The 13,369-nt window shown below is 38.0% G+C and overlaps 1 protein-coding gene across 1 annotated transcript in view; it reads left to right on the top strand.

Annotated features, from left to right (window-relative positions):
• The first annotated feature begins 12,283 nt into the window (after window positions 1-12,283).
• LOC106872485 (ras GTPase-activating protein 1) overlaps window positions 12,284-13,369 on the top strand; it is a 48,995-nt gene continuing 47,909 nt past the window's right edge. Inside the window, exon 1 of the mRNA XM_089364623.1 lies at window positions 12,284-12,458. Within this exon, the coding sequence (XP_089220749.1) occupies window positions 12,322-12,458 (137 nt within the window). The 5' untranslated portion in view covers window positions 12,284-12,321. The remainder of the gene's footprint in view (window positions 12,459-13,369) is intronic.

Raw genomic sequence — 13,369 nt, 5'->3', positions numbered from 1 at the left:
TCACATGTTCCCAAGTGTACTATTGTAGTCTCGTATCACGTAAGACACTAAATCACAGCCAAGAAAACAGAATAAATATATTCTGCCATTTCTTTCTTTTTTTTTTTTCATTTTTCTTTTCAACATGAGTATATGTTTCCTTCACGATTCACGTTGAAATTTAAGGTCTTTTTTCAATAAACCCCAGATTTCCTTTTATGTTGTTTATTATCAATTTAGTTGATATATATTTTTTTTTTTTTGGAACTCGGTGAACCAGATATTTTTACAAACTGGGATTAGAATGAAAACCCAAAGATAAAAAGAAAGAATAGAAAACTGACTACGCAAAAATTCTGGTTTCTTAACCTCTGTTATTAATTATTATTATCATTATTATTATTATTATTATTATTATTATTATTATTATTATCGTATTCCCCCACTTTATCATTTCACCCGTCCGATTTCTTCTCACATATAGGAAAAAATATTTACTTTAAAAATGTTTACTTTAACTCCCGGTCACCCCCACTCCCCCCCAAAACAACAACAAACAAACACTCTAATAGGTGAAAAAAATGTGTAGAAAACGAATATGAAAACAAAAATTCGTGCAAACGAACGTGGTGGGGTGGGGGTGGGGAGAGGACTTTCGGAAAATTCACACGATCCGATTTTTTCTCATAACTTTCAGGAAAATGGGTATCTTCTAATGAAAGTTTATACAAATAGTTTCCAAACGGCATAGATTACGATTATAAAGAAATTTGTGAGGAAACTTTTTTTCCAAGGGAGTGAGGAGAAGAATTTGGGAAAAACGGTGTTTCGGATCAAGAAGACCACATAAGTTGGAATTTCTCCGTTGTAACGGAGATTTTTCCAATTGTTTTTCACCACAGGCTTCGAAACGATGGGGAGCATCTTTTTATGAAGAAATGGTTCGGAAAATTTATCATTTTTTTACTCTCCCTCCCCTTAGTGATGATACCAATGGACCACACGCGTGCTCCATTGGTGGGATACATGCATCAACAAAAAAAGAAACAATGATAATTTAAATTTTTACCATCACCTTAATTAAGCGAAGCCGTGTGTGTGAGAAAAAAAAAATTTTTTTTCTAACAGAAAAGTATCTAAAATTAATTATCTTTTACATACCCATTTTTTTAGTGTGGATGAATGTCAAAAATGACATCAGGCTTTCCAGTATTTTAAATTATAAACAGAAACAATCAGGGGCGTGGAGTAGGGTTGAAGAAAAATCATAAATTTTCAAATAATTTTTTATAACATAAATGTGTTTATGGGGAGAAAAATATTGAAAAACGTCAATACATGCGAGAGTGAAAAAGAAACGAGGAGGGTTGTCTTGGGATGTGCTAGAAACGACAGCCAAATCTCCCTTAAATCAGTGCTACTCAAAGGGGTGGCAATCAGCTGCCGGTTCGCGGCCAGTTTCCAGAAAAGAAAGAAAGATTATAAAATACTTATGTAATATTGTATTATTTGCTTACAAAATAAATAGAAGATAAAAAAAATTGTCAACTTTTATTATATTCATTATATATATTGTTTCGGGTATAAATTACTAAGAAATATAGGTCCCTGGCACATTGGGGGGGGGGGGGGGGAACTGCCGGTACGCCACGTCAGATAGTTTGAAAAGCACTGCCTTAAATCACACATTTCCCTCTGAAAACATTTAAACTCCACTTACTCATCTCTTAGATATTCTGACAGGGATTATCTCCCCCAAATGGTCTTATAGCACGTTCGTTAACTGTTTCGGGTATTCGGGTATGTATATGTCTCCTTACAGTGTTGCTAAAACAGTCGCTGATTCTGCTCTGCTGGCTTCATCCAGCCTTTCATCAAGTTTCTGTTTGTCGCTTGACAGATTTCTAGCAGCCATCCTCACCAAGCTAGCCTGGTCAGGATGTCGATTTAATCACCAACGAACCGATCATGTAACGCATCGCACTAGTTTTCATGTTAACAACGGAGCAAAAGCGATTTGGCTCATAAAATATCCAGGGACAAGATTATAGCTTCAAATACTAAGGGAGATAATGCTATTCGACTTGTAGATGTTCATTTGTTTTACACGAGTAATTTCCCTTGGTTCTTGCACCTAAATTTATTTTCTCCAAATTTTAATAATGCATTTCTCTTTTTCTTTATCTTTATTTTCACCGAAATTTGGTTATGATGCATATAACTCAAAAAGAAGTTCATATATTTTTAACTATTTAATAACTTCCTCGTAATTATAGTATAACATGAAAAACCCCCCACAAAACTGACATTGTCCTCATTGATGTTATTTTAGAGATTTTGTTTAATATACAACATACATACACACATACATACATGCATGCATACATACACACACACATACATACATGCATACACACATACACACACACATGCATACATACATACATACATACATACATACATACATACATACATACACACACACATCCAAGGTATGACTTCAAAGTGGATCTGGTAATGGGGCTCTGGTTTAAGAATTCCAGGGTTCTGAGAAAAGCATGGAACCACCTCTTTGCCACTATTGTCCCCAGGTCTATCTGACCCAGAACAGCAGCACCTGTCAGGATCCCAATTATGGGTTAATTAGCATGTTATGGAAGCCCAAACCGTCACTGCCTTGTGAGCGTCTTGGGAAAAGGAATGATTAAAAAGACTAGAGGTCGACTTTGTCTTTCATCCTTTCGGGGGTCAATTAAATAAGTACCAGTTACGCAATGGGGTCGATGTAATCGATTTAATCCCTTTGTCTGTCCTTGTTTGTCCCCTATGTGTTTAGTCACCCTGTGGGCAATAAAGAAATAAATATAACATGGAATGAAGTGTATGTAGAAATAAACGTCAGAAGGCATGCTTGTTAATGGAGAATAGTAATTTTATTTGGATTGTTGACAAATGCAGAGCAAAGCAAGCGTATATACATAGGAGTCAGAGGGAAGTCTTGTGTGTGTGTGTGTGTGTGTGTGTGTGTACACATTGTGCTTTCAGAGTCTCAATTTCACTGAGATGGATGGGTCTTCTTAAGTACCACATCTTGCCAGTTGTTCTGATCCTTTGTCATCTCCACTATAAGGTTGAAGATCCTGAGACCATCTCCATCTCATATTTTCCTGGATCTCTGCTCCAAGCTCCATCCTCATTAAGTGACCAACACTTCTTTATATAACTATCCTTATTTTCATGCATCACATGTGGAGGCTTCTTTCTTGCACTCTACATTCCCAGTTATTTGTTTACTTGATAAACATCAGAATGTTTTCACATTATCAGCAATCTTCACAGTCAAAGGCTTTCAAATAAAAAGCTGTAGATATATCTTTCTTATTTACATTATCTACATTATGTTTAGGTCATTTTAATTTGCATTGTGTATTTTATTAATAAATATCATCTAATTTTATTTGACGCTGTATTAAACCAGTTAGTGTACCTAACTTAATCTTTTGTAAACATTTAACTTTATTAACAAGAGCGTTTCAATTGTTTTATGTTTCAAATTGATATTCTAAGACTTGTTGGACAATAGTCTTAACTTTATCTACTGTTATATCATAATTTCATACAACTGCATGGCTTGTAGAAATTTAATTCCTTTAGTATATTATCTCTTTTCTGACTATATTTTTAATGAAATTCAGTCCATATGTTTCAATACATTTTGAAAATAACCGAGAATTTGCCAAGAATTATTGAAAAAAATCATTAATTTTTAAAAATAGTCTTTGGATTAAAAAAGATGTTCTTGCCTGAAATTATGATGAGATTTTAATTTAAAAGTGAACGTTTTAAAACCATAGGCATTTTAAAACCATAGACTCTTTTGATCAGAAGACCAAAAGAGGTTTGTAGTTGAGCTGGTACACAAAGAGTTAAAGCAATTCTTAGTTTCTCTAACATAATTTCAAATTTAAGATAGAAAAGAACAACAGGCATACTGATGGAAGATTTGAACCGTGTATTGATTGCTTGCAGTGCTTCTAGATGACACAGTGGCTGCTAATTCTAAAATTATGGTAGCATGAATTGTTCCTGTTATTTTAACTCTACTATTTATCTTTTTTGCAAAATAATTCATCTGTCAGTTGTTACTAACAGGATAGGTGATTCTATTTTTTAGCCATTAATTTATAATTTCCTTAATTTCAAAATAATTAAAGCAATTGTAATAACTCAGTTTTATTCTTTACTGACTATTTTACTTCCTAGCTTTTCATTAATGGTCCATCCACAGTGAAACAAGGTTAACTGCATTTCTAGTCTAACCCTGCTTTATTCTTCAATACAACATTGACATTCAAATTCCATGCTTTAAGCTAATATTTTCCACTCTTTTGTTGACCTTACGAGATTAGTGCTTTTGTAAAATCCTGTGAGCACAAATTAACAACCTGATAATACGCATTTTTTAAAAACTCCTTTAAGGAGTCTCTGACTCTGATGAGAGGGAAAATATCCTCAAACCAGAGACTTGAGCTGAATGCTTGTAACAGAGTGAACTCTTCTGGAGACATCCAAAATGGTGGAATTAAACTGTACAAGTTTATAACCCCATTTATTTGAAAATGAAATTAGACATAACAAACCTTGACTACCATGCAACTATAAGATATTTTATTCAAGTTCTTAGGGTACCTATATGAGGAACCATAGAACTGGTTTTTAGCTTTTTACCAAAGTTCTTAGCGCTTAGTTTCTTAATTCAATTGACTAAGAGTTTAAGTTTCTATATTCCAATGAATAATATATATTTGGTTCACACATTTTTATATCATAATTCCCAGTGAAACAATGAAAACTTTCGTTGCCTAAGTCCATCTCAGAACTCTACTTAATAGTTGTTGTTTAGCCCCAGGTCAATCCCAGTCAAGCAGACCTACCATCAAAAGTATTCCAATCATGACTATATCATCCGCGTAATAAAGACATTGCCTATTTAGTATAAGGTGAGATTTGATGGAAATTTAGTTACTATTTCTAGTATGTTGAGCGACCATATAGAGATTTTTTAATTACAAACACAGTAAATCACACACACACACAAATCTTTAGTCTTAAAATCAAATTATGGATCTTCAAATGCTACATTTAACAATTGATGTCTATATTATTCAACATTCATACTAAATCATATAATGAAATGCAAAGATTTCCATGAATTAAGCTTGTAGCAAATACTACATGTTACTCTATTTGTGGTCCATCAGTGACTCAAATACCACATGTTGTTATGTTTGTGGTCCCCAGGGACTCAAATGTTGATCCACTAATAAACAGTTTGCTTCTGACAACAATTACTTCACACCAGATGAGCTGACATCAACAAATTTGCCTCTGTCATCACCTCTCAACCAACTCAATGATGGATTGTCTACAGAGATACACTGGCATCAACCGTTAATGTGATCAGCTTTCAGACTAATCAGTCAAAGTTCCTATTTTATCAAGAATGTGTCCATACCATCACATTTTACACGAGTCCACTAGTAAAAGATCTCATTCCTCCTCTGCTGAGAAGCTCTGACATCAATGAATTTTACTTAGTTACTTTTTGAACCAATTTTCTTTGTCAACAGAAATGAAAGACAGGTTTTTCACTAGAATTATCTATTTATATGCCATTACTGTTCCTATTCGATTGGTAACTTGGAAATCACTTTCTTAGTCTACCTACCATATTCATGCCTTTTCTTTTTAAACAAACGGTTTAGTGACTCAATGACTGTCGACTAATTCGGTCAAAGTAAGCTTTCAACTCAGTAACGTTTTTTGGAGTTCGGGGCCTCTTGCATTGCAACAATATCCACTGGAAGTGATCCTCGTCTTCCTTACTGATTCTAAAGCCGAGGTCGATCATTCCTGGAAGAAGGAACCGACATTTAATACTTTTTAAAATTTAAATTCTGTCTTATCTAATACAGGCAATACTTTCTGAAGAGTCGTAAGGTGACTTGTGTCATTAGTTCCTGAAACTAAATTACCATCTACCTGCACCTTACCGAGTTCACTTCGAGACAAGCTGGTTGAAAGACTCCAAACGAAGCTGCTTAGAAAATTATGCATGTGCAACTGTCCATATTCTCTGCTGTGGAAACACGTGTAGGTCGTCATAACCATATAAATCTGTTGTATAACACTGTAAAATAAAAGGAAATAAAATTTGAGGATGTACCAGTCTCACACTCTCTATTAGATAATCAAGGAAAGTACATTGATGAATAAATTTCAATTAAATATAACATTTGATCACTTGTTTTCTTTATTCAAAATTTGGACAGAACCTATGGGGTGACCTGATATATACATAAGCACGCACACACGTTTTACATGCATGCATACCTACCTATCTACACATATACATAAATGCATGCTTGCATAAATTCGTAAATACAAACAGACAGACATGGCCGGATGATTAAAAAGTAAGCTTCCCAATCACAAGGTCCTGGGATCGATTCCTCTATATAGCACTTTGGGCAAATGTCACTTTCACACTTGTTAGAAGGAAATTGTACCCGTAATTAAAAAAATGTACAGAGTTGCCACACCTCGTATCCCGCTGATTTTGCTGGAGAATTACGTTAAGGGTAGACGTGTCCCTGACACACTCGGTCAGTTATATGTCAATTTAGGGGCAGATAATTCAGGGAATCGAACAAGAGAACCCCCATAGTTGAAAGACGGAGATCCACCTCTACTCACAGCATACACACATATGCATGCACGAACACACACATACAGTAGGAGTGGCTGTAAATTCCAATCAAAGTAATTACTCGCAGGCGCGCGAGATATGATCACCTCCATCCTTATTCTGGTGCGTCATATTCTTGATCGTAATTAGAGACAGAATATTAATTACTTATTTTTGTGGAATGTGACATATTTTCCCTGACAAAATAGTAAAATTTCCTGCTTGACTTTATTTCGCTTCACTAAGAACCAGTTATCTACTTCCAATTAAATAATCTGACAAAAAATAAATTTCAGTAATAAACTTACATTTATCGTCTCAGTTAATTTTATTTTTATTCCTCCAATATTTTTTATTTTAGAAACTTATTCACTGACCCTTTCTTAGAACACGTGGATATCTATTTATTTTTTCAGGAGTTACAGGATGTAAATACACACCTCAGAACACTTAAATCTACTTAGAAAACTCTTAGTACAGGCGATAAAAATGTACTTTTTATAGAGAGGAAACTGATTTGGGTTAGATAAATTAAACGTAGAGTCCAGTGAGCTTTGTTTTTAGATGCACGGAAATTCACGTTTATAATTAATTCTAAACCAAATCTACAATACTAAAGACAAATCATATAACCATAAAGGAACCTGGACGCAGTCGCGGTCAAACTAAAGGGTTTGACCCGAGCAAAAGAAAAAATAGTGTAATAGGTGTAAAACAACTTGCTGTAAACAAATATGAAAAAAGTGCGCGCTCGCGAACGGGGGTTCGGGCAGGTTGCCGATGCTCGTCGCTGAACGGCGGCAGGGGAGGATTTTCGGGCGGTCCCGCGACCGCCGCGCGCTGCTGTCTTACGAGGGAGGCAACGCGGCAGTGCGCGGGCGGTCGCGGAAACGTGCTTGCTGAGGGCGAGGTGCGTTAGCTCATCTCCGTCAATTAGCCGTGTCTGCGCTTCCGTGGAGCGACGAGCCCGATCGAGAGAAGCGCGTAGGTCCCGACGCCAGCCGGCCGCGAAGCCGACGGTGGCGGGGCGCTTATCTGCAACCTGCGGAAGCGGCGCACCTACAGGCCCGACGGGCGCGAATCGCGACGACGGATCGGAGAAGAAGTGTGTTCGATGCCGGCGCCCCGAATATCGAGTGCCGACGAGGTAGCAGACGACCGCCCGCGGAACGAGCGGCCGCCACCGGCGCGTTCGTCGGCAGCGACGGCGCCTCGGCAGGAAGCAGCGGACTGAGTCTCCTCGCGATCGGGTCCTACCCGTTTACCCCTGGGCGGTTTCACGATCTCTTGAACTCTCTCTTCAAAGTTCTTTTCAACATTCCCTCGCGGTATTTATCGGCTATCGGACTCGTCCCTTTATTTAGCCTTGGATGGAGCTTACCCCCGCTTTGGGCTGCGTTCCCAAGCAACCCGACACTCGGGCCGAAGAACACTGCCAATCGCCGCTGGCTCCGACTGGGACTGGCACCCGCTCTGGGCAGCCCCGATCGAGGGGACTCTGAACCTAGCTGGGCGAAACGATCGACCGTGAACGACCCTTGCACCACAGCTCTCGATGATTGGCGCCGCCGATGAGATTCGGCGTTGGGCTTCTCCCGGTTCACTTGCCGTTATTTAGGGAATCCCGGTTGGTTTCTTTTCCTTCGCTTAGCCATATGCTTAAGTTCGGCAGATAGTCTTGTCCAAGTCGAAGGCAGCGTGTGTGTGTGTTATATTTGTGAGCTGGCAATTGCATCTGCCGCCGCTTCAGCTCCATCGGTCGGCATGTACGCTCGCAACGAGGTGTACAGAGCGAACGCCGACCGACAGCAGTAGTGGCGACGGAAGGGAAGCGACGAGGACGGCGGTGGGCGGGCTGGCAGGAAGGAAAGAATAGCGAGGATGCTTATGTTCGTCCTCTGCGCCCGTACAGCCTCGTTGTTCTTCCCCTGCTGCCACTATCAGGCTCCGTTACGTGTCAGCCGCACGATTCAGAGCGGGTGGCTTGGCTTGGCTAAATATTCAGTGTCGGCCCAAATTTTCAGTGTCAGCCCGAAGTAGAAGATTACCAGGCTTAAATAAGGAATTAAAAGCATTAGAGCAGATGAGGTCCAAGCATGCCTAAAGTCCTCTGCCCTGTGGCATCATGTTACGATCCTCAGTCTTACCACTATCATGAGAGCTCAGCTACCTGGCGACCAAATGTCCGCAAAGTTTGCACCGGACATTTTGACACTTGGTGATGGCAAAGTACCTCACGACACTGCAGGAGAAATGGAGGTATGGCCATTTTCCTCTGTTGTTAATTCTGTGGATGAGTTCAAACACAAAGTCTTTCCCAAATTCACAGAAAAACTACCAAAATCACAATTGGCTGTGTGAAAGAGCAATATTAGCTCCAAAAAATGTCGCTGTTAAAAAAATAAATCAACAGCTAATGCATTCTCTTCCCGGCGCTCTTCACCCTTACAAGTCTGTTGATACAATTCCAGATAAAAATGAAGTGGTGAACTATCCTCCTGAATTTCTCAATTCGTTGGAGCCTCCTGGACTACGTCCCCACATATTAGCACTTAAAGTTGGAACTCCTGTAATGCTACTCCGCAATCTGGAACCACCAAGACTTTGCAATGGAACACGACTGGTGATAAAGAAAATGATGTCAAAGGTTATCGAGTCTATCCTTCTTTCTGGATGTGGAAAAAATGATGACGTCTTCATTCCAAGAATTCCTCTTACTCCACCAGGAGCAGAAATCCCATTTACGTTCAGAAGACTGCAATTCCCCCTTCGTGTCACTTTTGCCATGTCCATTAACAAATCTCAGGGTCAAACCCTCTCTGTGGCTGGTCTTCTCTTGGAAGAGCCATGCTTCTCGCATAGACAACTGTATGTTGGCTGCTTAAGAGTGGGAAGTAATTTATATCATTATATGATCGAACGCCACGCATCCATTTCCAAGTAAGTTTTATCTTAATAATTCTGATGCGCACGGTACAACTATCTCTATTCTCCCTCTATTATGCTTCCTTCTTTCTGTTTTTCTTCTCCTCCCCCTTCACTGTTCTCTCTCTCTCTCTCTTCCTCTTTGACTCTCGCGTTGCTCACACATGACCAGCGGCTATCTTCCTTTTTCCTCTTGCTTTACAAGAGACAAGACACGCTTTGTGCTTGTCTGCTGTCAAAGCTGGTTTCTACAGCGTTCATCACTTCACCTCGTTATGGCTTAACAGCCCTTACCGTTTGTTTTTACTGTTTTGTTCTTACTGTCCTGTTTTTGTTACCAACTTAACCCTCCACAAATCCCAAATTTTATTTTATTTGCTTTGCTGGAACGACTGTTTTAACGAAGTCGCGTCTTGTCCCAACGTTCGAAACGCAGAGTAGATAAAACAGGGGACAACTGATGAAGAGATTGTTCTTTATGTTGCCTGTCTCATTTCTCTATTTGTTTCTTTCATTGTTCGAAAAGAAAATTCGTTTTCTATGTTTTTTTTTTGTTCTAGGTATGCACACATATGTATGTATAAAAGCATATAACATATATATTATTTATGTTATCATTATTATTATTATTACTATTATATATATATATATATATATATATATATATATATATATATATATATATATATACACATACATACATTGCTTGCCAACTAATGTTGGTATGTTTACGTCCCCATAAATTAGCAGCTTCACAAAAGAGACCGATAGAATGAGTCTTAAAAAAAAAGAGGATACATTGGACAATATACTCCTGATTGTTAAAAAAAAAAAAGGTGTATGTGCGAGGGAGAATAAAGTCATGACCAGAATGGCCTGATCATAGGGGTGTTCGATGAGAGGTGACCTGGGGCTAAATAGCAATACAACATTGCCAATTTCAGACAAAACTCATGTCTCGGCGTTAAACGACCACGAACAATTCACGTGAGATAAATATTTATTCTTTTATTTGTTTCAGTCATTTGACTGCGGCCATGCTGGAGCACCGCCTTTAGTCGAGCAAATCGACCCCAGGACTTATTCTTTGTAAGCCTAGTACTTATTCTATCGGTCTTTGTTGCCGAACCGCCAGATGACGGGGACATAAACACACCAGCATCGGTTGTCAAGCGATGTTGGGGGGACAAACACAGACACACAAACATATACATACATATATATATATATATATATATATATATATATATATATATATATATATATATATATATATATATATATATATATACACGACACGCTTCTTTCAGTTTCCGTCTACCAAATCCACTCAGGCTTTGGTCGGCTTGAGGCTATAGTAGAAGACACTTGCCCAAAGTGCCACACAGTTGGACTGTACCCGGAACCATGTGGTTGGTAAGCAAACTACTTACCACACAGCCACTATATATAACATTTACAAGGAAAAGGTTTATAGTGATTCGAAGTTTCGGCATGCTCGCTTTAATCAGCAGGTCGAAACTTGGATGTCATTGCCAATCCTTTGCTTCAAAAGACATGTACTTAACTAAAAAGTGTGTGTGTTGAAACAATACACGTATGTATGTGTATGTGTGTGTGTGTGTATATATATATATATATATATATATATATATATATATATAGTTCAAAAACACAATAACAAAAAAACAAAAAACAACAAAGTGAGGACGTGATATGGATAGTATATATATATATATATATATATATATATAACGTGAGAGAGTTAGGGGTTGGGGGTACAACCCACTAAGGGATAGTATCTATCCAGTATACTGCTGGGAGGGTACCCAATTATTGCTACGCTAGTGCTATACTAGGTGCAATCAATGGGAGCGGGTAAAAGTGGAGGTTTTACCCAAAATTTGTGTAACAATTAGAAAATGGAGGATAATATGCTGAACCCAACTACTTGCAGACGGTGTATCCCGTTGAATTAACATATGTGCCTTTAGGTGGGATAGGTATGTCCTTAAGCGATGAGTCCATCCTTATCAGCTCCATTTTACCAGCAGTATTCATTTTGAGGGTCTATTATATTATATTACATCTAAATGCATACACCTCCGTCAGCAATGTTGTACACAGTGCAAAGATCTGTTATGCATAACGATGGTAATAATAACAAGTATATATATATATATATCGGACACACACATATATATATATCACAAGTGCTAATTTGTGAAAAGATATTGTCCTATAACTTGAATACTCAATCTCTAGAAGCTTGTAACCCTTTTGTTGGACCAGATCAAGGTAAATCTCTGAAGGTATTTCTGCCATTTCCTCCAGATACAATCTGCAGACGCTTCAAGTCGTATTCTGATGTATTTATCATTTCATTCCAACTGGAATTTTAAGTATTCAGGCAGATTATAAAAATAATACAAATAAGTGGTAAAATTGAGTGGCTAAAATATTTAGACATGACTCGTTCGTTTCCTCTCTTCGTTACTCTGACAGTGTTGATAGCAGCGACACTAGATGCAGATTCGAAACTATGTAATGAAACGTGTGAGTGAAAGCAACAACTGAGATGGTAGTGGTTGGAGCGATATGATTGGACGAGAAATCAGCCAGTCAGAATTTACACTTGTCGTAGGTGCGGACTTGTGCCATGAGGGAGAATGGCGGAGCTGAAACATACCGTCGACAATTCCAACTGTGGCTTGCAACAAGACGAATTCGATCCCTTTTCTGCTGACGTCGAGAGAACTGAAGAACAGGTGGACACGGCCCTTACATCAGCGCCGTCAGAAGAAGAGTAAGTTGGATCAGTTCTTTGGTGTCTTCGTTAACATTGTCATCGCTCAACTTTGTAAACAGTCGTAAGTCTGAGGCGATGTTGGTTGCATTGGAAATTCTTTCTGGTTCCTCTTTTGGTCGTAAACCTAACTTTTTACCCGATTCATGATTTGTGGATCGTTCCTAGATTTCTCTCGTGGTAAATATAGGTCTACAGTTTTTCGATCTCTAATAATTTATTGCTTTGTAAATGTGACCGTTCGGTCGTGTTTAATTCGAACTTACATATCCCGTTTGGTGGTTGTGAAATTCAGCAGCGAAATAGGAAGGAGCTTCTTTAATATATTGTTACTCTTATAACTCGGAATGTACGTCACTCCTTAATGAAACAAATCTAAATGTCTGTTTTTCACGCCTCTTTTATCTATGTTGTTGGCTAACCCTGATATCCTTGATGCTCCAGTAATCTCCTCGATATAATTATGAAATCTCAATCTATATTCTCTTTTAATTCGGCTGCTACAATTTCGAGATTGTCATAAGCTATCATTTTTCTCGCACGTAAAGATATTATTTCGAAACAAATGTTTTTTTATAATTTCATTCTCCTTCCTATTTTGATGTTCAATTAGTTAATATTTTTCAAAAATAATTATTACTTCAATTTTTTACGATTGCAATCAGTGAACTTTGTTATCTGTTGCTTAAACACGTGGATCCTTTTTATATCTTTCCTGCAACAGCATTAGGACGGAAATGCACAGAGCAATGTATTTTCAATCAATTCGCATCCTGATTTTTATATTTGTTGCAAGACATTGGAAATAGATTTTGAGAAATATAACGTTACATCGTTAGTGTTGTATAAATCAATCATATTTATGTTTGCTAGTTGTGCCTTGTTGTGGTGGGAAATCATGTAAAAAGCCA

This window comes from Octopus bimaculoides, chromosome 16 (genome assembly GCF_046866305.1).
Source record: "Octopus bimaculoides isolate indiv1 chromosome 16, ASM4686630v1, whole genome shotgun sequence".
Lineage (NCBI taxonomy): Eukaryota > Metazoa > Mollusca > Cephalopoda > Octopoda > Octopodidae > Octopus > Octopus bimaculoides.
Note: the sequence above shows the minus strand (reverse complement) of the source record. Positions and strands in the feature narration are given on the sequence as shown.